The sequence below is a fragment of the Rhinoderma darwinii genome, chromosome 1, assembly GCF_050947455.1.
Source record: "Rhinoderma darwinii isolate aRhiDar2 chromosome 1, aRhiDar2.hap1, whole genome shotgun sequence".
Lineage (NCBI taxonomy): Eukaryota > Metazoa > Chordata > Amphibia > Anura > Rhinodermatidae > Rhinoderma > Rhinoderma darwinii.
Genome location: NC_134687.1, coordinates 519928195 through 519953388, shown reverse-complemented (window position 1 = coordinate 519953388; position 25194 = coordinate 519928195). Strand labels below are relative to the sequence as shown.

The following is a 25194-nucleotide window of genomic DNA, read 5'->3' as shown; positions in this document are numbered from 1 at the left end:
ATACCGGCCAGGTTAACACGTGTAAAAAAGTGGGTGTGGTTTTGGAGGTGTGGCTCTGCACAGAGTGGGGTTTTGCAACTATTGATTTGGTAAAGGTGGCTATACACATTAGAGGAATGTCGGTCAAAGCCTGCCGGTTTCGGCAATACGACCGACTATCTAATGTGTATGAGAGTGTCTCGACTGTCCCTGACAGCAAATGTCAGGAGAAAGAAGGAGCAGTTGGATTTCAAAATGCCCGATCATTTTGTTCTTAAGGGAGATTAGTCCCCTCTCCTTATTGAGAATACAAGCCCAGGGTGCATGTGCATGGGGAAGCGGAAGGAATAGCTGTCAGCCGAACGAGCGTTGGGCCAACAGCCATCTAAACTGTATAGCCTTTAGGGTGTTCATACACATTAATCTGTATGATCCACTAGGTTTCCCTGCTGTCCAGCCCCACACCAGTTGCAGCATTGCATAAAATAGCTGCAGGAAGGGGGGGGGGGATTGCAGGAAAGGCTATATAGTTAGAAAAATTGGTAGAGACCCTAGCAGCTGGCAGGGATGATTGTAATGAACAAACAGATAAATGTGCAGAGCACAAAGAAGTCCCAAATTTCCCAGCTGCTATACAGCCACAGGTCCCTTCTCATCATTAAGACCAAAATCACACATGACTCCCCCCTTCACGCAGTTTGCACACATTGATATTTTTGTTAGGTTGGTTAGTGCAGAACTCAAAAAACTTAAGATACACAACCATGGAATTAAGAACAATCTAAATCAAAAGGAACAGATCGCCTTAGAAGCATTATGCAAAAACAACGAGATCGTACTAAAATCATCTGACAAAGGCGGTAATATTGTCATCCAAAATAGAGATGATTACACATCCATGGTGTACAGACTACTAAACGATACAGCAACCTACACTATCTTAGAGAGGAATCCCACTGAACCCTTTCTCTTGGAACTGGATCTCCTCCTCAATGAGGCAAAGACCAAAGAACTAATTACGCAGGACGAATATAAATTTATGTTAATGCTAAACCAACATTATCAACGTTTTACGCAGTACCTAAGATCCATAAAAATACCAGGCCAATCCCTGGTAGACCCATCGTATCGGGTAATGACAATCTAACTCAGGGAATTAGTATATACGTTGATGAGATTCTATCTCCTTTCGTCAGAGCCTTACCATCCTTCCTTAGAGACACCAAAGACACTCTCACCAGAATTCGAGAGATCAATGTTTCCACCACCACACTAATAGCCACGATAGATGTAGAGTCACTCTACACTAATATAACACACGAGCTTGGTCTAAAAGCAGTTCAGCACTTTCTGAACACAAAAGGAACACAGTTTCACGTACACAATAATTTCACTATTTCTCTTCTCCAATTTCTTCTCACGCACAATTATTTTCTTTTTGATGGTAAATTTTACCACCAACTAAAAGGAACAGCCATGGGCACAATCTGCGCACCCACATACGCCAGTTTATTTCTGGGGTGGTGGGAAGACACAATAATTTTCAATGAAGATTTACTTTCTTACACTAGGCACATTTTATTTTGGGGCAGGTATATAGATGATATACTAGTTTTTTGGGATGGTGACAAGACACTTTTTCTTAATTTCATGGACATTATCAATAACAACACTATTGGAATGCATTTCACTCACCAAATACACACAAATCAAATTAATTTTTTGGACCTTCAGATCTCCTTGGACTCTGGTGGGAGTGTCCATACTGACATTTATCGTAAGGAAACAGCTACAAATAGCTTCCTTCACTGGGGGAGCTTTCATCCACTGGCCCTTAAAAAAGGGATACCAATAGGACAATACCTTAGGGCAAGGCGAAACTGCTCTGACGAGCTAACTTTTCAACAAGAATGTGACACCCTCTTTCAAAAATTTATGGCTCGAGGATACCCCAAAAAGACCTTACATAGGGCATACGCTAGAGCTAGAGCAGTCTCGAGAGACGAACTCCTGTATGGAAACAAACATCTAGTAAAAAACAAAGACCAACATCCCTCTCTGATCAGATGCATTGGAAACTTTGATGCATGCTCACCTCTTGTATCGAACATATTGCGAAATCACTGGCCCATTCTGCAGGCAGATCCCGACCTATCTGAGGTAGTCTCTAATAGTCCAAGTATAACGTATCGACGTGGCAAGAACCTCCGAGAATATCTTACGCACAGCCATTATACAACAATATCTACTCCTCGTCAAACATGGCTTCCATCACCTGCCACAGGTTCATACCCCTGTGGCAAATGTTCCTTCTGCCCCTACATGCTAAAAAACAAAACCTTTAAAAACCCAGTGGACGATAAACAATATACTATAAGGCAATTTATCAACTGCCAGAGTAGCGGTGTTATATATGCCGCCACTTGTCCATGTCCAAAACTCTACATCGGCAAGACCGTCCAACAACTAAGAAGAAGGATCTCAAAGCACATTAGTACCATTAATACACAAGAAGATACACCCCTCTCGAGGCACATAAGATACTTCCATCAAGGAAATAGTAACACTCTCAAATTCTGGGGTATCGCACAAGTAAAACTGGGTCCAAGGTCTGGAAACTTAGATAAAAAATTATTACAAGAAGAGGCACGCTGGATACACAGACTCAATTCTCTCAGTCCCAATGGTCTCAATGAGGGTTTCACATTTGCTGCTTTCCTGTAGCTTATCCATAACCTACTTAGAAATTTCTCCATAGCTTTCCCTACCAACATCATTTTCCCAGATATTCACTTACTTATACTACCACAGTCACTAGTACTGTTCCCACACACATCTACCCTAACTACTACCTATTAACTAATAGTATGTTATACAGGATTTCCAAAAAACATACAATTATCAATATATATCAACATACTCAACAAGCAAACTTGACAACAGACTTATAACGCACCGCCGTTATACAATTCAAAATAAGACAATTTTCCTCTCCTTCTATACGTGTCATCACCATGGACACCAATGTCAGCACCTCAAGTACCACTACTGTTCTTGGATGTATACATACATTTAAACAGTCACCTAAACAGCATAACTACATTAGAATGAGAAACTAAGACGTAGTAGTCAATACTTTACACGCCGGCATACACGGCGCATATTCTGGCTTTCTTTAGAAAATACACCTGCCACATAGCAATCTAACCATATGTGGGTAAATATAGATGTGACTGACAGTAGCAATACTACAGCAGGCAAACCTAAATTTAGTTGATAATATGTAACGCGACTGTACACACAGCGCATTTATCTGTTGCGGTATTCTCTGATGAGAGTAGTGGTCCCAATAAAGGCCATACCTCACTGTCATCTCTACAAATATATATGCATCTAGATGCAACTACCTCTAAACCTAGGATCTACACTAAATCCCGGTGAACGTAGACGCAGCCGATAAGATGCAGTACATCTGAACACAGAGCACATTTACTCTTTTCTCTCTCTTCTATTGCGGCGTCTTTAGTGATAATAGTGGTTCCCCTTAACACCATAATTCTATGTCCGTATCTAACTAAGGCGCGCATGCGCCGCAACTTAGAGTTTGATCTCAACAATGACATCTCTGTCTGTACATACAGACATATATATATCTATGAAACCAATTACCTATTTCATCAAATAACTCCACTGGTTGATAAGAAACTAAGATTTAGCCGGCAACACAGAATGCTTCTATTATGGCGTCTTTAGTGATAATAGTGGTTCCCCTTAACACCATAATTCTATGTCCGGATCTAACTAAGGCACGCATGCGTCGCAACTTAGAGTTTGATCTCAACAATGACATCCCTGTCTGTACATACAGACAAATATATCTATGGAACCATTTACCTATTTCATCAAATAACTCCACTGCTTGATAAGAAACTAAGATTTAGCCGGCAATACAGAATGCACCTGTATATATAATGTATCGATCAGTCTCGGGCATTACCATCAGGTCCGATGATAATAACGATCTCCAGATAGCCATAAATCCTATCACCTGATTCAACTGTAGTGCGCATGCGCTAAGCATACCATACGTCCGGAACAACGGCCTCCACATATGATAGGTTGATCTCTGTGCCAGTCAAACACAGAGAAGGCTCGTCCCGGTTCACAATCTCTATTGGTTGCTTTAGGGTGATGACACACCATGAAAGGTGTTTTCCCCACTATATAAGGAAGAGGAAATCAAACGCGCGAGTAATAGCCCTGAAATTATCCCCTGAGGACGCTGCTGAGGCAGTGAAACATGTCGGGGGGGGGGGGGGGGGGGGGGCTAGCGCTTTTTTAAAATCATTGCTGGTCTAACAAATGAACTCTACCACTGTGTCATATTAGAGGCTGCCCGAGCAGTCTGCAGCTGCCTTCCATGCCTGACGCACTGAGATCCTAACACACACCAGATCTCCAACGTTAGACTAACCAGCTCTGAGGAAAAATTTTAATCTAACAAATTATTGTACAACCATTTACCCTATTTGCTGCAACTTGCTTCCAACTTGTTTCTAATTTAAACAATAAAAGTTATATTTTAACTAAGGCTATATAGTTAGGCCCCATTTACATCTGCATCATGGCTTCCATTTATAACATAAGCTACAACACTACTATACTAGGTATTTTCCCTGTCAAATGTGATGGAATCTGTGATTGAGGCTTCTCACAGAGACTCTGATGCATATGTGAACATTGCCCTAAAGTGCCCCTCCAATGTTACTCTCCCGCTCCGATATTAAGATCAGGGGTGGAGAGACGCAATTGCACCCTGGGTGGTTGGGTTGCCAAGGCAACTGCACGATGCCCAGTGAGTATCGTGCACATGTCCTATTCATATTAATTAAAAAAGGACTCGTGCATGATACTCGATGGGCATTGTATGGTTGTCATTGCAACCTGGCCTCCCACCGTGCAATGTTAAGGTTGTGCGGGAAAGCTACATTGAAGGGACACTTTATGCTGAAAGATTCACATGGCTCTCTGCCCAGTTATTTCCCCCCAGCTGTCTTATGCTTCTTGCAGCAATGTATAAAATAGTTTCGGAAGGACTGGCCAGCAGGGTAGCCCAGTGAATCTTTCAATGTTTTACCAGGCAGGTAGCAACCTTACTGTGGCAGCATTACGGACCCCCAGGATGCTCCTCTCATTAGCTATAATTGCTAACATCTTACTTTAATTTCAGTACCTGCAGCCAGGGCAGGGACAAGGTATTTTGGTGCCCTAGGCAGATTAGACTAATTGCGCCCCCGCACTGTGCCCTGAATACAATTAGTGTCACACACTGTGCCCATAAATAAAATCATCTCACACATACACAGTGCCCCATTAAAATAGTACCACACTATGTGCCCCCTGAAAATAGTGCCATAGGCTGTGCCTATACAAAAAAAGCAGCGCACACACACTCAATGCTCCATGCAAATAAAGCACCACACGACAAGCTGTGCCCCCTGTAGACAATGCCACATAGTCCCCCTGTAGACAGTGCCACACAGTGCTCCTTGTAGATAGTGCCACACACAGTGCCCACTCTAGACATAGCTACACAGTGCTGCTTGTAGATAGTGCCCCTGTGAATAGTGCCACAGTGCCTTCTGTGGATAGTGCCACAGTGCCCCTGTAGATAGTGCCATAGTGCCCTCTGTAGACAGTGCCACACAGTGCCCCCAGTAAATAGTGCCACACACAGTGTCCCCTGTATATAGTGCCACACACACAGTGCCCCCCGTAGATAGTGCCACACGCAGTGCCCCCTGTAGATAGTGCCACACGCAGTGCCCCCTGTAGATAGTGCCACACACAGTGCCACATGTAGATAGTGCTACACACACTGCCCCCTGTAGATCATGCCACACAGTGCCCACTGTAGATAGTGTCACACACTGCCACCCTGTGATTCCAGACCCTTGATCAGACATCAGACCAGATTAAACAAGAAGAAAAATTAAATTGAAAAAAACTTTCACCAGCAATTAAGATTGATATTAATTTATATAAACTTTCACCAGCACAGGCTTCTAACTATGACCTCCTGATCTTCCATGTACAGAAGCCTATTAGGCCTCACCAGAGGCAGAGCCTAATAAGCTCCCAGTCAGTTTAGAATAATAAAAAATAGATATTGGGATGCACTCCTCAGTCTATTGGTGTGGTGCTAGTAAGGTAGGGACGAGAATCCCACAATATTGGAAATATATAACCCCAGCACACACAGAGATACGCAAAAGATCCAGATGCAAACAAATTTAAGTTTTATTGCAACAAAAGTTGGTAAAGTTGAGGTAGAAAGTGACTTGGTAAAGACGTTTCGGCCGAACCTCGGCCTTTGTCACGGTCGCTGTAAGACGATGTCACTGGTATGGGATGTCCGCCGGATATTCCCTGTGTGTCCCATACCAGTGACATCGTCTTACAGCGACCGTGACAAAGGCCGAGGTTCGGCCGAAACGTCTTTACCAAGTCACTTTCTACCTCAACTTTACCAACTTTTGTTGCAATAAAACTTAAATTTGTTTGCATCTGGATCTTTTGCGTATCTCTGTGTGTGCTGGGGTTATATATTTCCAGTTTAGAATAATATACAGGGTGGGCCATTTATATGGATACACCTAAATAAAATGGGAATGGTTGGTGATATTAACTTTCTGTTTGTGGCACATTAGTATATGGGAGGGGGGAAACTTTTCAAGCTGGGTGTTGACCATGGCGGCCATTTTTAAGTCGGCCATTTTGTATCCAACTTTAGTTTTTTCAATGGGAAGAGGGTCATGTGACACATCAAACTTATCGAGAATTTCACAAGAAAAACAATACGGCGATGTGGATGGAAAAGTAGAAAAGTAACGTTTTTTGGAACGAGACAACTAAAAACTAAAAAAAATGATGTGGTCCTTAAGGGCCAAAATAGGCTGGTCACAAAAGGATTAAAAACAAAAGCCACTTTTCGGTTCTACTATATTATCTAAATATCCCCTATGTACTTAGTGAGTCTTAGTAAAGTTTTTACATTTTGATTTAGTCTCTACATATCCTCCTATTCTACCGAGTAGTGGCACATTTCTGACTATATACATACATACATACATACATACATACATACATACATACATACATACATACATATATACTTACATACATACATGCATACATACATACATACATACATACATATATAGCAAGCTGCTTATCATTCTATACTATAGGCTGCCGTAAACATCAAGCTGAAGTCTGCTAACAGTTTTGTATAACACTGATGAAAGATATTCTTATAAGCATAAACATCATATTCCATTATCAAGGTTTTTCCCCCAAAAAAATCACTATTTTCAATAGTAATATTTAATACTGTTTTAACCAGCTATATATATCAAATAACCAATAAAAAATAAAAAATAATAAAATATGGATATATATGCTTTTTTAGCCTTCTACACACATTTAACCTTTAATAAAAATTTAACTTTTAACGGTTCTTTCATTGTTACTTAGCCATCATACATACTATACTGACTTCATGCGATTCACAAACGCAAATGAACCCTAGACATCGATCCCTCAAACATTCATTCAAAACGCATTAATATATGGTAGTTATGCTTATGAATTATCTCACTGATTAGAGGAAAAGAAAATATACACAATAAGTGATATAATAATAACAATAACAACGGCAATAAAAGACCATAATACTTACCATTAAAATGAATCCCGAGTCTGAGGACCGGATGTAGACAAACAACAACGGACTGACGTGTGCGTTCCATCATAGGAAGTTTCCTGAAACGCAATCAAAAAACAGATGTCACTCCGGACATTTAAACCCAATACTCACAGTCAGTAATCACAAGCCATGATTAAGAACGCAGACGGCGTTCGAAACGCGTAGGCTATCTACCCATCAATCATTCTTTTGGCAATACAGGACACCATCACCCAGATTTTCAATGATCTTAATTTTTTAAAACAATATAGAAATAAAACTTGGAAAGAGTTTATTTTTTAAAATACAATCAGCGCTGGATCTACCTTTTCTTCTATTTATAACCAACTGATCGTGTGCCGTCACGAAGACCCGTTGCGCAAGGACCAAAATAATAGTCCATATAACAAGGTGAGCTGGAGGCATCTTTCGTTTCTTTTGTTAGCATACATACATACATACATACATACATACATACATAGCAAGCTGCTTATCATTCTATACTATAGGCTGCCGTAAACATCAAGCTGAAGTCTGCTAACAGTTTTGTATAGCACTGACAAGTATTCGGAAATTCTCTGAAGCCCTGAATATGTATTGTCATTCTGTTGTTTCTCTTTATATCTATTTCCAATTTCTTATATAGCATCACTATATTCTGCAGCACTGTACAACGATTGTAATCATACACTCTAATTTCCCAAGTTCAGACACACTGTAGCGCAGTGTAGCGCGTCTCACTCCCCCCAACGGCCGCCAGCTTTCTTGTCCTCATCGCCGGCGTCTCCCTGCCCAGGGACGCCAGTGCACTTTGCTCTCTCCTTCTCCCCCAGCCTATGCCCGTAGGGCATATTGCTCTAAGCCTATAACTGCACACCCTATACTATTTCAGGAACTCTGCCCACTTCTTCAGAGCCTGAGCAACATTATTTCTAACACAGAGTAAGTCTGCAAAGGTTCCGTATCCTGTTCCCTGTAACCTGTGTCTGTTACTATCCTGTATACATGTCCAGTCTTGTATCCCGAGTCCAGTGTCCGTGACCAGTCCAGTGTCTGTGACCAGTACTGGCTCCAGTAATCCAGTACAAGCCAGTCTCCAATAATCCAGCACCAACCTGCTTTCAGTAATCTGGCACCAGCCTGCTTCCAGCTATCCAACACCAGCCTGCTTCCAGTAATCCGGCACAGCCTGCTTCCAGTAATCCGGCACCAGCCTGCTTCCAGTAATCCGGCACCAGCCTGCTTCCAGTAATCTGGCACCAGCCTGCTTCCAGTAATCTGGCACCAGCATGCTTCCAGCTATCCTGTACAAGTCTGCTTCCAGCTATCCATCATAAACCTGCTTCCAGTAATCCGGTACCAGTGTGCTTCCAGTAATCTGGCACCAGCCTGCTATCAAAGTACAATCTACCATTGACTGTCCTATACCTGTCTGGCCAGCAGCTACTCTGTTACGGCGGAGTAGCCCAGTGGGTCCACATACCTAGTGGAAGTTACAGTTTGCTCAGGCCATGGACCCTGCTGACAAACCCAAGACGGTAATTCAAGTTATGCAAGATCAGCTGCTACAGATGGTTAATACCATCGCCAGTCATCTGGAAATCGCTCATGTTCCGACTCCTAATTTTCAGAGGCTCCTGCTACCTTCCTCTGCTGTTGTCCCTGAAGAGCCTATGCAGGTGGACAGAGTCAGGCTGTCTGACCAGGAGCGGCAGCGCAGACGTTCTGCTTACTTATGTATGTACTGTGGCTGCAAGGGTAATTTTGTGCGCCAATGTCCCCAGAAGCCGGGAAACTCCAGCACCTGGGGTTGATAGGGGAGACTACCCTAGGTGGACCGATGTCTTCTGAAAAATTCTCTCCTAAACTCTCAATTCCTATAACAATCACCTCTGGTGAAGGATCACATTTAGTTTCTGCTTATCTGGACTCTGGAGCGGCTGCAAACTTCATTCTTCAGGCCTTAGTAAACCGTCTCCACTTGCCCACAACTCCTCTGGGGAAACCTCTAGTGGTAGCTTCCGTGAATGGTCAATCATTGTCAGATCCAATTCTCTTTATTATTGGAAGTTTCGGCACACCCAGTTGTCGCTTACACAGATCACAAGAACCTACTTACCGTCGGCACAATGATTAAATCCACGTCAAGCCAGGTGTTCGCTTTTCTTTGCCAGGTTTAATTTTCAACTTAATTTACGTCCAGCGGACAAAAACGTCAAGGCAGACGTCCTATCTCGCGTGTTTGAAACAACCGACCATGACGAGGATCTACAGCACATGATTGACACCCATATTAGCGGTTACTCCTCTGCAGATCAAATACATTCCTCCAGGGAATACCTATGTCCCTCCTGAAGACAGGAAGAAAATTCTCTCCTGGGGTCACCACTCCAAATTTGCAGGTCATTCTGTCATTCGTAAAACCCAGGATTTCATCACCTGCCGCTATTGGTGACCCACGCTACCCAAGGATGTCCAGGACTTTGTCTCCAACTGTCTTAAGTGTGCTCAAAACAAAGTTGCACATTCCAATCCTGCGGGTCTACTCTGACCTCTGCCGGTTCCTGATAGTCCCTGGCAGCATATTGCCATGGATTACAGATCTTCCTCCCTCTGCTGGATGCACAACTGTCTGGGTCGTAGTCTATCATTTCTCCAAGATGGGACATTTTATCCCTCTGTCTGGTCTTCCCTCATCTCCTTCAATCTCTTCATTCAGCATATCTTTCGTCTGTATGGATTGCCTCTGATCATGTTGTCCAGTTCACGACCAAATTCTGAAGAGCGCTTTGTAAACCTCTAGACGTAAAACTGGACTTCCCTTCTGCGTACCACCCACAATCCAATGGCCAAGTGGAATGAATTAATCAAGTACTCGAAAACTATGTCCGCCATTTTGTTTCAGCTCAACATGACAACTGGGTACAGCTTCTTCCGTGGGCTGAGTTTGCATATAAGAATCACTATTTGAGGAACTTTGCCCAGTTCCTTAGTGTCTGTGCAATGTTTTTTCTAACCCAGAGTTAGTCTGCGAAGGTTTCCGTACCCTGTTCCCTGTAACCTGTGTTTGTTGCTATCCTTTATGCGTGTCCATTCCTGTATCCCGTGTCCAGTGTCCGTGATGGGTCCATGACCTGTACTGAGTCCAGTGTCCGTAACGAGTCCAGTATCCGTGACCAGTCCTGGTTCCGGTAATCCAGTACAAGTCAGCTTCTGATATTCCGGCACCAGCCTGCTTCCAGTAATCCGGCACTAGTCTGCTTCCAGTAATCCGGCACCAGCCTGCTTCCAGCTATCCAGCACAAGCCTGCTTCCAGTAATCCGGCACTAGTCTGCTTCCAGTAATCCGGCACCAGCCTGCTTCCAGCTATCCTGCTCAAGCCTGCTTACAGCTATCCAGCATAAGCCTGCTTCCAATAATCCAGCACCAACCTGCTATCAAGGTACAATCTACCATTGACTGTCCTATACCTGTCTGGCCAACAGCTACTCTATTACGGCAGAGTAGCCCAGTGGGTCCACATACCTAGTGGATTTTACACACACACTAGGGCCAATTGATTTATTATGTTTTTGGAATTTCCGACGCAAGGATTCCGACCTAGACCCCAGTGCTGTAAAGCCACAGTGCTAGCCATGGATCCACCATACTGCTATAAGAAAAGCTTCAGCACCTAGAAATCAACATATTTGCTCCAGGCATTAGGCCTGATGATACTACTCATGTTAATTTACTGAAAGCAAATTTCTGATTGGTTGCATTAGTACATTGTTACTATTTGTATCATATTGTTATGCCTGTTATCAATGATGAATAAAGTAAAATAAGTTTTAGTCATTGTTATTTTAAAATCTTCCTTTGGCAAATTTCACTTTGTTCTACACACTGCCTAATTTCTGATAAACAGACTTGATTTTCATGCACAAGTGAGGCCACGGCTGCTTATTACTCATCTGTTTCCTGGTTTGAATTATTTATTCCTGTCAAACCAAATGCCCCTATAATTTTGTTAAGTCCTTACTAATTCAATATTTCATTCTCTTTGTTAAATAAAACAGAACATGTAATATTGTACAGAGAAGTTGATTTTTTTAATGAGAAAAAAATGCTGGTAACTACAATGCTCATGGCGTATTTAGTGAGTCCAATTACAATGTGATTTTAGCTTCAGACGATCACATCTAGATTGGACACAATATGTTTTATAATGTATCGGACTTTGGAAAAACTGGTAAATGACAATATAAGGTCATATTTGCTATCATGCTATATACAATGTAAAGATTTGGTCCCTAAGGGGTTGATCACAGCAATCACTTCTATCAGAGGGGTGTTATTCATTTATATAAGATCACTGCTAGCTCAACTATACGGGCTACCCAATGGATGTACAATATCCCATGTATCCAGCCCATAGAGGGCTTGTATGGACAAACCTCAAACTCATATGTAGGGACCTTATAAGCAGGGTCCTCGCACTGGAAAGCCGGCAATCTCATTGACTTTCCTTTTTTTAACTAACAATATTATGGCTCTGCAGGGGCAAAAGTTAATTTTTATTTCTTAACCCCGCAGAAACACTTCTTTTTTACTGATCATTAGCTTTTGGCCTTTTTTCCACTTGCATATTTAAGTCAGTATTTTTAGTATTTGTAAGCCAAAACCAGGCAAGGAACATATACAGAGAAAAACTTTGATGGAAAGATTTGCACCTCTGCTTTGTTTATATTACACTCCTGGTTTTGGCTTACAAATACTGATCCAAAATACTGGTCAAAATACTGCCGTGTGAAAGTGGCCTTCAAGTGGGAAGAGCCTGACACACAAATCCCTATATCTCAGTTTCCTGGACCGCTCCGAGCATGATGGGGAAATGAGATATTGAGATTAACTGCAGTCCGTCTGAATTTTAACATTTTGGGTGTAAGGCTTCAAGCACTAGATATGTTCAATTAAGTACCAGATTTCCAAAAAACACTCAAATTAAATATAAAATTATCACATTTTCATATTCAATTATCATTGTGTACATTAGATCTGATTCAGAGAAGAGTGGGTAAGGCTGGGTGGTAGCTACAAGAAGCATATGGGAGTGAATGCTGCATATAAGCTACAGATTTGTCCACTGCACATTGCTGCAAATCTCCAAAAGTGCTGTTTTGGATTGAGATCTGGTGACTGTAGACCACTGGAGTACAGCGAACCTAATTGCCCACATTTATTATCCAGGTTTTGGCGTAAACTGCAATAAAAAGCATAAAAAGTTTGGGCTTTTCTCATCAGTCGCCATATTTGAAAAGTGACAAGAAAAGTGGCCGTGGTCTATGACGAGGTGTAGTGTTAGTCAAATTTATTAGGTGGAAAGCCTGAAAATGGTGCAAATGATGTCACTCACAGCAGGTGTAAATTTATTTTTCTGCTTCTCAGACAGTTCAATATGGGCCAAATGTATTAAGAGATGCCAAATATTCCTTCACGAAGACTGGAATATCATACGCCAGTCTTAGTAAATGTGGTCCGTTGTCTTGTTCATGGAACTATTTTGAGATTACATGTGTTTTGTAAAATGGCGCTTTATCCTGTTGGAAGTTAGAATATGTGTAAGCTATAACCATAAAGCAACGCATAGAAGTGAAGTTCAGTTCCGTGCATTGTTTCATTTTGTGCATCATCCACTCAAAACTGTAGTGTACGTTGTGTGTGAAAATCACTGGAAATTAACGGTTTCAGACATACTCAAACCTCCACAATTGTTCCAGTCACGTCCCTCAGATCACCCCCCCCCCCCCGTCTGGTCTTGTTCTGAACAATACCCTCTGAACCACGTCTGTAGGTTTGTGTTCATTGAGTTGCTGCCACTTGATTGGCTGATTAGATCTTTGGATATATTTGGACATGTACGTGGTCACGGAGGATGAGTAAAGTCCGTCACGCTTTACTATGAAGGTGCATACTTGGATCACTGGAAAAATTATCTCTAAAAGTTGGTGATTTTTAACCCATTGTAAAGATATGCCTGACTTGTACCATACTGCATATAATGAGCTTCCAAGATGTACTGTAAAGGCTCTCCATAAGTGGTGTGACTAATGTTACATTGCATTTCATTGTGCCGCACTCCTTGTTGCCTAGTATTTTGATCATATGCCTCTTTCATACTGTGTGCACGATTTATAATATACTACATGGTTGGCAGGGACTGATGTGTGTAGGCGACAGATGCTCTTTAAATAAAGGTAAATGTAAATATAAACTTCCACGTGATTCATCCATTTGTAGTTCACATCTAATTAGTCCAATGTATCTGATGAATATAATATTGCTCATTTATTAAGTAGCATTCTAAATGTAAGATCTGATATTCTGTGCAGAAGCAAGCCACTACGCAGTACTGTAAAATAAATAGCAAGTATATGAACATTGCTGGAACAGTCATCATCTCCTTGAATGTATTAGCTCAGATCCGTTACTAACTGTACAATCCTAATTGTACACATTTCTAATGTCGCCACTTTGCCTATGATCTTAATTTGGTTTTAATCACTTATCTCCTTAGTTTTATAAGAAGGCTTTGAAGTCTTCTTAGGGCAGAAAGATTATATTGATTTCTGCAAGAATAGATTTCATTTGTAACAACTATCATGTTAAAAGGGTCATTGGAAATTATCATCTTATCTGATATAGAGACACATTAAAATGACAACTTCTTGACGATCAGATGTTAATATTTTTCCCGGGGTTAGGCACAAATCTTAATGGAAAACTTTACTTGTCCTAAAATTTGCATTATGGCAATTCTTTCAGATGCCCCTTACCAGACTGCAATTTTTTTCATTTTTTTTTTTTGTAATTCTACATGGTAACAAAGGGGTTGCAGCCTGATGTTAAAGAGCAAATAAGGAACAGTCAATGAGATCTGAATCCTGCTGAAATTAATACTGCTTGAAAGCGTCGGCAAACATCTGCCCATTCATTTGAATGGGTTTTACGATGTTCTGTGCAGACGGTCATTTTTTTTATGCGCCGCTGTCAAAAGACAGCACCTTAAAAAAACGCCCGCGTCAAAGAAGTGCATGTCACTTGAGACGTAATTGGATCCGTTTTTCATAGACTCCATTGAAAAACAGCTCCAATTACGTCCGTAATGGACGCTGCGAAAAACGCCTGCACTTGCCATTACGTCTGACATTCAGGAGCTGTTTTCGCCTGAAATCAGCTCCATAATTTCAGCCGTAACGGACGTGCACGTGTGAACATACCCTGAGCGTGTGAACATACCCTTAGCCTTTTGGTGTGTCCTATAACTTCTGCCAGCTGCAGAATCACACCAAAAATGGCAGCTGGACACTGCTTAGCAATTTGAAGACACCTTTTCCTGGCTTGTAGGAGGGGGGGGGTGAGATTCCCTCCCACATTTACAGCAGCTGTGAGTCAGGTTGCTTTGCCTTATTCACCTTGCTGTAATTCTGGGAAGTGCTCCCCCTGGTGGCCAACATAGGAAAACATGTCAAATTATTATTTAATTTTTAATACTTTCCACCATATGGAAAAAAAAATACAGTAAACAATATAATAGAAATAAGTAACGACACATAAAAAAAAAAGGTTTAATTCGAGACACATTCCCTTTAAGCTGGTCACACAATGGAATACCTGCTGGTCAACAGCCCTGATCCAACCATTAACAAACACATTAGTCGTGAGAAGGAAACAATCGGTCACCTCGCATATATTGTGTTGGGGTAGATAGTGGTGCAGGAGTAGAATGTACAAATGGTATAAATATTTTATGACATGCTGTATACTATTTTGCAGTCTGACGCCATGCACATGGGCAATCTGTATTGTATGGTTCAGTACTAAAGCGATCATAGACTGCTATGGGCTCACACTATACCTCTGCATGATTCGGATTTTACGCCAAGGTATAAAGTTGTTGTTCTTTTTTCTCATAAAGACCAAAAGAAGTACCAGAATACAAATTTTTGCTCGCATATACTACAACCCTGCACTTCCACAAGTTTTGTAAGCACCTTTGCTCCTCCAATGATTTCCTCATTGAATTTGTATGACAAAGCATTAGAGGTTTTGTGTACGCCAACACAATGTAATATGATTGCTGCTTACAGTAATCAGATACAAATATATACATATTGTATTTTATTTCAAATATCTTATTATTGGGTTTATAACAAAAAAAAAATGGTTGTATGTGCTGCAGTGAATATGATTACAAAGGTTGGCACTTTACACATGGCAAATTAGGCCAATTAGATCTTATGGGTTTTTCTCCTCCCAGAATTGCAAGCCACCTTTGTATTTGCTCTTTATGTGGAACTATAACCCCCTTCCCCCAAATTATATATTGTCTTTTAAATGGTTTCGTTTGTAATTTATTTTCTATGATTCCAGCTCCAGAAATTCTCAGGGGGTGTGCCTATGGACCTGAAGTGGACATGTGGTCAGTGGGTATTATCACCTATATATTGTAAGTACTTACAACTTAAATGGTCTGCTAAAGTCTAGGAAAAATACTATCTACTGCCACATGACATTACAAAATACAATCCAGATCGGCAGAGACAGAGGTAGAATGCCTAGAAAAGATTTTATAATGTAAGAACACTCTAGAAAGAAATATTGCAAATTGGACTGTAAAAAAATGGGACAAGATAAGTATTATATCTTTGAGTTTAAGTGTAGGGAATATAATATAGATCATGTGGACAAAGTGGAACTTGCAGAAATTCATGTGCTTGCTGCAGAAACAAACCCATTCAGGTCAATGGAACAGATTTTTAATCCCCCAAATTTCTGCAACGAAATCTACTGCGTGTGAATCCTGAGAAACCAGCCTTTAGATCACAGGGTATTTTTTTAATTTGATTTTATTTTTCACTTAAAAAACACCAATTTCCTTCCTATACATTTATAATCTATAAAGGGGATATGGGAATGGGACTTTTGTCACCGTACCAAACCAATACTATCAAAATACACCCTTTCCCCATAATAAGGATCCATTCAGACCTCTAAACCCACCCTTAAAAAAATTCCCACCCATTTATCTAGACTTTTTCTTTTCTCTATATATTATTATTATTAATTTTTTTTTATGTGAAAAAGATTTTAAAAAAAATAAAACCCCTTAAAGGAAATAGAGAGAGATTACATTAATCCCATGTACAATCTCAGGGCTGGTTTTAGGTTGGATGGCGCCCCTTTGTTTTATCTTACATATGCCCCCACCCTTATGTACCATATAGTGCCCACATAATACAATCATACAGTGAACAAATACAACATAAGGTGCCCAAATAAGCTAGGCAATATAGCTTTATGGCCTTTTCATAGGTCAGGCACCAAGTGTAGATCCAGGAGTGCAAAAACATTATATTATTATCATCCCTTTTATATTTTGATTCTAGTGGGTCCCATTAGGATGTCCCCCTCACAGTAACATACAGCAGGAAACAAACAGTAAATATACGTCCCCCTAATAAAGATCAAAAAGCAAAAAGGAGACCCCCTAGTGGCTGGCAGGGATAATTAGACAATGAAGAGAAATGTGCCGAGGCACAGAGTCCCAGTTTCCCAGCCACCAGTCGACTAATCGATAAGTGTCAGTAAAGGCAGTTAAAATATAACTTTTATTATGTATCAAACAGACAGACAACACTGAAAAGTTAAAATTATATCAAGAGACGGCCAGTATGTGTCGCAGGAGTCAGTGTGCATGCATCCAGTACAACGCTGGACGCAGTGAGAGAGACTGATTCGGCAGCTGCAGACTGCCGTACATAGAAACAGTCCCCCACGGGTGGAAGCAATGACTGGACCGTCAGTGATAGATTAAAATGGCGATAGCCCCCCCGACATGTTTCGCTGCAGAAGCAGCGTCCTCAGGGGATAACACGGGGCTAAAGAGGACGCTGCTTCTGCAGCGAAACATGTCGGGGGGGCTATCGCCATTTTAATCTATCACTGACGGTCCAGTCATTGCTTCCACCCGTGGGGGACTGTTTCTATGTACGGCAGTCTGCAGCTGCCGAATCAGTCTCTCTCACTGCGTCCAGCGTTGTACTGGATGCATGCACACTGACTCCTGCGACACATACTGGCCGTCTCTTGATATAATTTTAACTTTTCAGTGTTGTCTGTCTGTTTGATACATAATAAAAGTTATATTTTAACTGCCTTTACTGACACTTATCGATTAGTCGACTGGTGGCTGGGAAACTGGGACTCTGTGCCTCGGCACATTTCCCTAATAAAGATCAGGTACACTCGTATGAAGCGTCCTTGTCTATCTTACCGTATTGCAACTTTTTTTTTTTTATCCCATCCCCAAACAAAACAACAACAAAAAAACAACAACATATCCATCTCTCTATCCTCCCCTCCCTACCCCTCCTGTCCACGAATTAATACATCCAACCTCCTATTGCAACCAATTTCCTCACAACTCCTCAAAATCTACCTTCCTACTGATTGCTAGGTAGTAGATTTTTTCGTATTGTAGCATCCTCCTCACATATTTCCTCCAGCAATTTCCCATAGGTGGATCCTGCTTGATCCATTTAAACATAACGCTCTCGAGAACACGCTGTGTGTCTGCTCTGCCAGAAGCTGGGCGTTCTGAAGAGAAGTGGATGATACTTCTCGTCAGAACGCCCAGCTAGTAAAAGTAGTAAAAACGCCCCGATGTACGCACGTAATACACGCCCACTTGGACTTTTACTTTAAACACGCCCACTTGGACTTTTGCAAGCCTCATTTGCATAAATACAAAAATGGTCATAACTTGGCCAAAAATGCTCGTTTTTTAAAAATAAAAACGTTACTGTAATCTACATTGCAGCGCCTATCTGCTGCAATAGCAGATAGGGGTTGCAAAATCTGTGACAGAGCCTCTTTAAGGCTCAGAGCCCATTTTTTAAATCTGACATATTTCACTTTAGGTGGTAATAACTTTGGAATGCTTAAACCTATCCAAGCGATTCTGAGATTGTTTTCTCGTGAGACATTGGGCTTTATATTAGTGGTAAAATTTGGTCGATATATTCAGTGTTTATTTGTGAAAAAATGCAAAATTTTGAGAAAATGTTGAAAAAATAGAATTTTTCTGTATTTAAATGCATCTGCTTGTAAAACAGATGGTTATACTACCCAACATAGTTACTAGTTCACATTTCCCATATGTCTACTTTAGATTGGCATAGTTTTTTGAACATTCTTTTAATTTTTCTTGGACGTTACAAGGCTTAGAACTTAAACAGCAATTTCTCATATTTTTAAGAAAATTTTGAAAGCCTTTTTTTAAGGTACCTGTTCAGTTCTGAAGTGGCTTTGAGGGGCCTATGTATTAGAAACCCCCATAAAACACCCCATTTTAAAACGTAGACCCCTAATAGCATTTAGAAAGTTTTTTTATGGCATTTCACAGGAATTAAAGCAAAGTAGAGGTGAAATTTGCAAATTTCATTTTTCTTTCTTAATTTCAATTTTATTCCATTTTTTTCTGTAACACAGAAGGTTTTACCAGAGAAACACTACTAAATATGTATTGTCCAGATTCTGCATTTTTTAGAAATGTCCCACATGTTGCTCTAGTGCGCTTGTGGACTAAAACACAAGCCCCAGAAGCAAAGAATCACCTAGTGCATTTTTGGGCCTCTTTTTTTTTTTTTTTATTAGAATATATTTTAAGGCAGCCAAAACAGTAGGAATTCCCAAAAAGTGACCCCATTTTGGAAACTACACTCCTCAAGGAATTCATTTATGGGTGTTGTTACTATTTTGACCCCACAGTTTTTTCACAGCACGTATTTGAATTGGGCTGTGAAATTTAAAAAAATGAAATTTTTTCCAATAAGATGTAATTTTTGATCAAAATTTCTTATTTTCTCAGAGAAAAAAATACCCCATTTTGTTGCCCAATTTCTCCTGAGTGCAGCAATACCCCATTTGTGGTGATAAACTGCCGTTTGGGCCCATGGGAGGACTCCGGACGGAAGGAGCGCTTTGTGTTTTTTTGGATTGCAGATTTTGCTGGATTGGTTTTCGGGTGCTATGTCGCATTTGCAGATCCCCAGAGGTATCAAAGCAATGGAAACCCACCAGAAGTGACCCCATTTTGGAAACTACACCCCTCAAGGAATTCATTTATGGGTGTAGTGACCATTTAGACCCCACAGTTTTTGCACAGAATTTATTTTAATTGGGCTGTGAATTAAAAAAAACAAACATTTTTTCCAATAAGATGTTGTTTTGGTTCAAAATTTCTTATTTTCACAAGGAATAAAATACCCCATTTTGTTTCCCTATTTGTCCTGAGTGCGGCAATACCCCGTTTGTGGCGATAAACTGCCGTTTGGGCCCATGGGAGGGCTCAGAAGGAAAGGACCACCATTTGGCCTACCGGGGATTTTCTGGTGCTAAGTCATGTATGCAGAAGCCCCTGAGGTACCAGTACAGTTGAATCCCCCGAGAAGTGACCCCGTTTTAAAAACTACACCCCTTAAGGCATTCCTCTAGAGGTGTAGTGAGCATTTTGACCCCACAGGTATTGTGTAAAAGATAATGCGCAGCAGGTGGTGCAGAGTGAGATTTGCAATTTTCTATACATATATACCAATTCAGTGTCTGATATATTGTGCGCAGCATGTGCCACCGGAGACATACACCCCATAAACTGTAATGTGGGTTCTCCCGGGTATGGCAATACCCTACATGTGACTTAACAGCTGCCTAGGCACACAGCAAGGCTCAGATGGGAAAGATAAGGTGGATAAGCTGTGCGGAGTGCATCAGGGTAAGTAAAACTGGGGTAGATCAAAAATCAAGGGATGTATGATAAATTTTAAAACACTCTTTCATACAGAGCCCTGGTTTTTCGGGACACGTGTCACATTGATATATTGTGTCCTCCCTTATCCCCCTCTTATAGCAGACTTTGTACCTCTTTTGACTTTTTCCCTTCTTGCCAGTATGGGGAACTTCTTCTAGGAAGTGTTGCACTGGTACGATGCGTGTGGCCTCGCTTCCAGAAGTACTGGGTGCCCCCCCCCCTTTTTGGTCCCTAAAGATTAGGTTCTTGATAACCATCTCTTGAAATTCCAAGAAAGTTCCCGTCTGGCCTGCACATCGACGTAGCACGTACGCATTGTACAATGCCATCTGTATGATGTACACGGCCGGCTTCTTATACAACACTGCATGGCGCTATAGGGCTTCAGGACTTGATCTGACAAGTTCACCCCTCCCATGTAGCTATTGTAGTCCAGGATGCAGTCTGGTTTGGGGGTCTCTGTACTGGTACCTCGTACAGGTACATGGGTACTGGTGTGGCCATGTATTCTTGTCAATACAAGGACATCTCTCTTGTCCTGCTACTTGACACACAATATGTTGCTGCTAGAATGTGCCCTGCTCTCACCCCTTCTGAGTGTTTGCCCAAGCAGAGTCTTAGGGAGGCCTCTCAGATTTCTTCTAGCAGTGCCGCATGCCGCAGTACTTCTGGAAGCGAGGCACTTGAAGAGTGGGACGCTGGTATAAAAATTATCCAGGTAGAGGTGGTAACCCCGGTCCAGCAGTGGGTGCACCAAATCCCACACAATTTTTGCATTAACTCCCAGTAAGGGGGGGCATTCTGGGGGCTGAATACTGGTGTCCTTCCCTTCATATACCCTAAATTTGTAGGTATACCCTGATGCACTCTCGCTCTGCTTATACATCTTCACGCCATATCTTGCCCTCTTACTCGGCAGGTACCGGCGGAATTGAAGCCTCCCTTTAAAATGTACCAAGGACTCATCAATAGAAATACACTTCTCGGGGGTGTATGCTTGGGAAAACCGGGCACTGAAACGGTCTAATAGGGGTCTCAGTTTATACAAACGGTCAAAACTGGGGCCATCTCAAGGTGCGCACTGCTCATTATCAGTATAATGTAAGAAGCAAAGTATTGCCTCATTTTTATTTTTTTTAGGTTCCAGTTCAGTTCTGAAGTTGCTTTGAGGGGCCTATATATTAGAAACCCCTATCAAACACCCCATTTTAGAAACTAGACCCCTTTAAAGTATTCACAACAGCATTTAGAAAGTTTATTAACCCCTTAGGTGTTTCACAGGAATTTAAAGCAAAGTAGAGGTGAAATTTACATATTTCTTTTCATTTGTCAGAAAAGCCATTTTATTCCATTCTTTCTGTAAAACAGAAGGTTTTACCAGAGAAACGCAACTCAATACTTATTCCCCAGATTCTTCAGTTTTGAGAAATATTCCACATGTGGCCCTAGTGCGGTAATGGACTGAAGCACCGGCCTCAGAAGCAAAGGAGCACCTAGAGGATTTTGAGGCCTCCTTTTTATTAGTAAATTCCAATGGTAACAGGATAATTAGTATACGTTTAATATTGAAAAATATGAAGTCCTGCCTAAATAAACGTTTAAAATGTCTTTATTAATTAGTATTTAAAATAGGGCACTCATGCCAATTTATACTGTGAATAGGCGTTTGGCAAAACAGAGACACAGTTCCCTGATCAGGTGTAAAAATAAGATGATGATTGGTACACCTTAGTGTCGATACAACACCCGACAGGAGTAGTGATACACACCACTCGTCCGTTTGCCGCAACGATACAAAGTAGCTCAGTCCAATATGAATGTTCCACAGGCACCGATGCTAGGTGCACCAATTGAAACATGAACAGAGAACTTAGCAAAAATAAATGTGGTCTGTTTGCCACAAGTTAGCAATTTTGAGCAATCTCCCAACGCGTTTCTGAAACCCTCTGAACCAGAGGGGAACGTCCTCAGGGGTATTTGCAAATTGCGTATATTAGTTTGTGCAGCTACCATACAGCACATATTATGAGGCTGAATTCGTGTATTCTCAGGAGCGCAATGAGACACTAATGCCTGGTCTGACTCGCGCCAGAGACTCTCACAAGATTTATACAGCTAGCCCCGCCTAGCAGATGGGCGGAATGGAACGGACATAGCCAATCAGTGTATCACAGCGTATAAGTAACGCCCACCGATCGGGCCTGCCCATGGTAACATAGACGCCTATCAGGTAGATGCATAAAGCATCAGTAGTTACTAGGGGAATACAGGCGGTTTATGCGTACGTTTGATAAATAAACGGGTAGGTGTGAATATGTGCCAAGCATAGAGTATACACCAATTGGCTATGTCCGTTCCATTCCGCCCATCTGCTAGGCAGGGCTAGCTGTATGGTAGCTGCTCAAACTAATATACGCAATTTACAAATACCCCTGAGGACGTTCCCCTCTGGTTTAGAGGGTTTCAGAAACGCGTTGGGAGATTGCTCAAAATTGCTAACTTGTGGCAAACAGACCACATTTATTTTTGCTAAGTTCTCTGTTCATGTTTCAATTGGTGCACCTAGCATCGGTGCCTGTGGAACATTCATATTGGACTGAGCTACTTTGTATCGTTGCGGCAAACGGACGAGTGGTTTGTATCACTACTCCTGTCGGGTGTTGTATCGACACTAAGGTGTAACAATCATCATCTTATTTTTACACCTGATCAGGGAACTGTGTCTCTGTTTTGCCAAACGCCTATTCACAGTATAAATTGGCATGAGTGCCCTATTTTAAATACTAATTAATAAAGACATTTTAAACGTTTATTTAGGCAGGACTCCTTTTTATTAGGGACCATGTCCGGTTTGAAGAGGTCTTGTGGTGCCAAAACAGTGGAAACCCCCCAAAAGTGACCCCATTTTGGAAACTAGACCCCTTGAGGAATTCAGTGTAGTTTTCATGGGGTGCATGCGACTTTTTGATCAGTTTTTATTCTATTTCTAAGAGGCTTTGTGACTAAAAAACAGCAATTCTACTATTGTTTTTTTATTATTTTATTCAGACGATATGGCCGTTCCTCCCGTGACGTGCTATTCCGTCATGGATTGCGAACGATGTGGTTACCATTGCGGAATAGTACGTCACTGAGCGCGAAGGGGTTAAGGATCTGTCCTAATTTATATATCCCCTTCTGCTTCCAAAATTTATATTCATTAGTAAAATAATCATCTCCCATATTTGTATTCCCACATATAGGCGTACCATTATAGTAATTATCCGCTTTCAGTCTCTTAGCTACTAATTTCCATACCATAGTGTGCATATACAAGGAAACTCAATCTTGTATCTTCTCCCCATTCCAGACTCCAGAATTTCAAGCATGTTATGATTCTGCCAGAATGGGAATCTATATCCTAGGGCCCCAACCCAAACATTATCAGTTTTTGTATTAATAATCTTATTAACTTGCGCAGCCAAATCGGACTATTCATCAAAACATAAAATTTATGGTAATAAGATCATTTTAATCAGCGCCACTCTTGCAGCCAACCCTATATCCAGTTTTTTCCATATCTGAACCTTCTCACTTTTCATACTCCTTTATATCACTATATTTAAAGTAAACTTTTTTTGCTATTATTTTTAACTGCCCTCCCGTAATATGTTCTTTTTCATCAATCGGTAAGATAGAAGATTTTCCCCAGTTAATAACCACACCTGAAACTCTATTGAATTCATCAAATAGGTTAAAGATAATCCTAATAGAATCGTGTGTACCCAAAAACAATAAAATATCATCCGCGAACAATGTTATTTTCTCTTCCTCCCGTCCATACCTATAACACACTATTTCCGGGCTTTTTGTTATATAACTTGCCAATGGCTCAATTACTAGGTCAAAGAGCAAAGGGGATAGGGGACAGCCCTGTCTAGTTCCTCTATCAACCTTAAATGGATCTGATATTGTCCCATTTATAGATATCCTTGCCATTGTTCCAGTATATAACAATTTTATCTACTTTAGGAATTTTGGACCTACTCCCATATACCTCAGCACATCCCACATAAAATCCCACTCAATAGAATCAAAGGCCTTGTATCCAGCGACAATATTACTCTTTCACCTGGATTGTCCGGCATCAACTGAATACATCAGCTGAATATTCCAGTATAATCTGGATAAGTTATCCATTGTAGATCTACCCATCATAAAACCAGCCTGATCACTGTAGATTAGATCCCCCACTACTTCTTTTAATCTTGTTGCCAGAACCGTAGCCAACATCTTAGCATCTGTATTCATTAACGAGATTGGTCTATATGCGCCCAAAGATAATGGATCCTTTCCCTCTTTTGGAAGTATTATCATCGCTTCCCTCATAGACTCAAGTAAAACACCCACCTCAAATGCTTCCTCATATATAACTAATAGTTCAGGCAACAAGATTTCCCGATATTTTTTATAAATCTCAAATGGGAGTGAGTCCAAACCAGGGACCTTTCCATCTGAAGATGCAGCCAAGGCCTTTTCCAATTCTTCCAAGGAAATTGGTGATTCTAACCATTCTTTTTTTTCCACAGTCAAGATACGCTGCCCTGATCTCATCAAAAACTCAGCATTCTCTTCTTT

General features: G+C 41.1%; 1 protein-coding gene across 3 annotated transcripts in view; it reads left to right on the top strand.

The window, feature by feature from the left end:
• The window catches only part of CAMK4 (calcium/calmodulin dependent protein kinase IV), a 289756-nt gene that overhangs the window by 205897 nt on the left and 58665 nt on the right, over window positions 1-25194 (top strand). For all 3 annotated transcript variants that reach the window (XM_075836731.1, XM_075836733.1, XM_075836732.1), the window contains exon 8: window positions 16140-16215. In XM_075836731.1, coding sequence (XP_075692846.1) covers window positions 16140-16215 — 76 coding nt within the window. The remainder of the gene's footprint in view (window positions 1-16139; window positions 16216-25194) is intronic.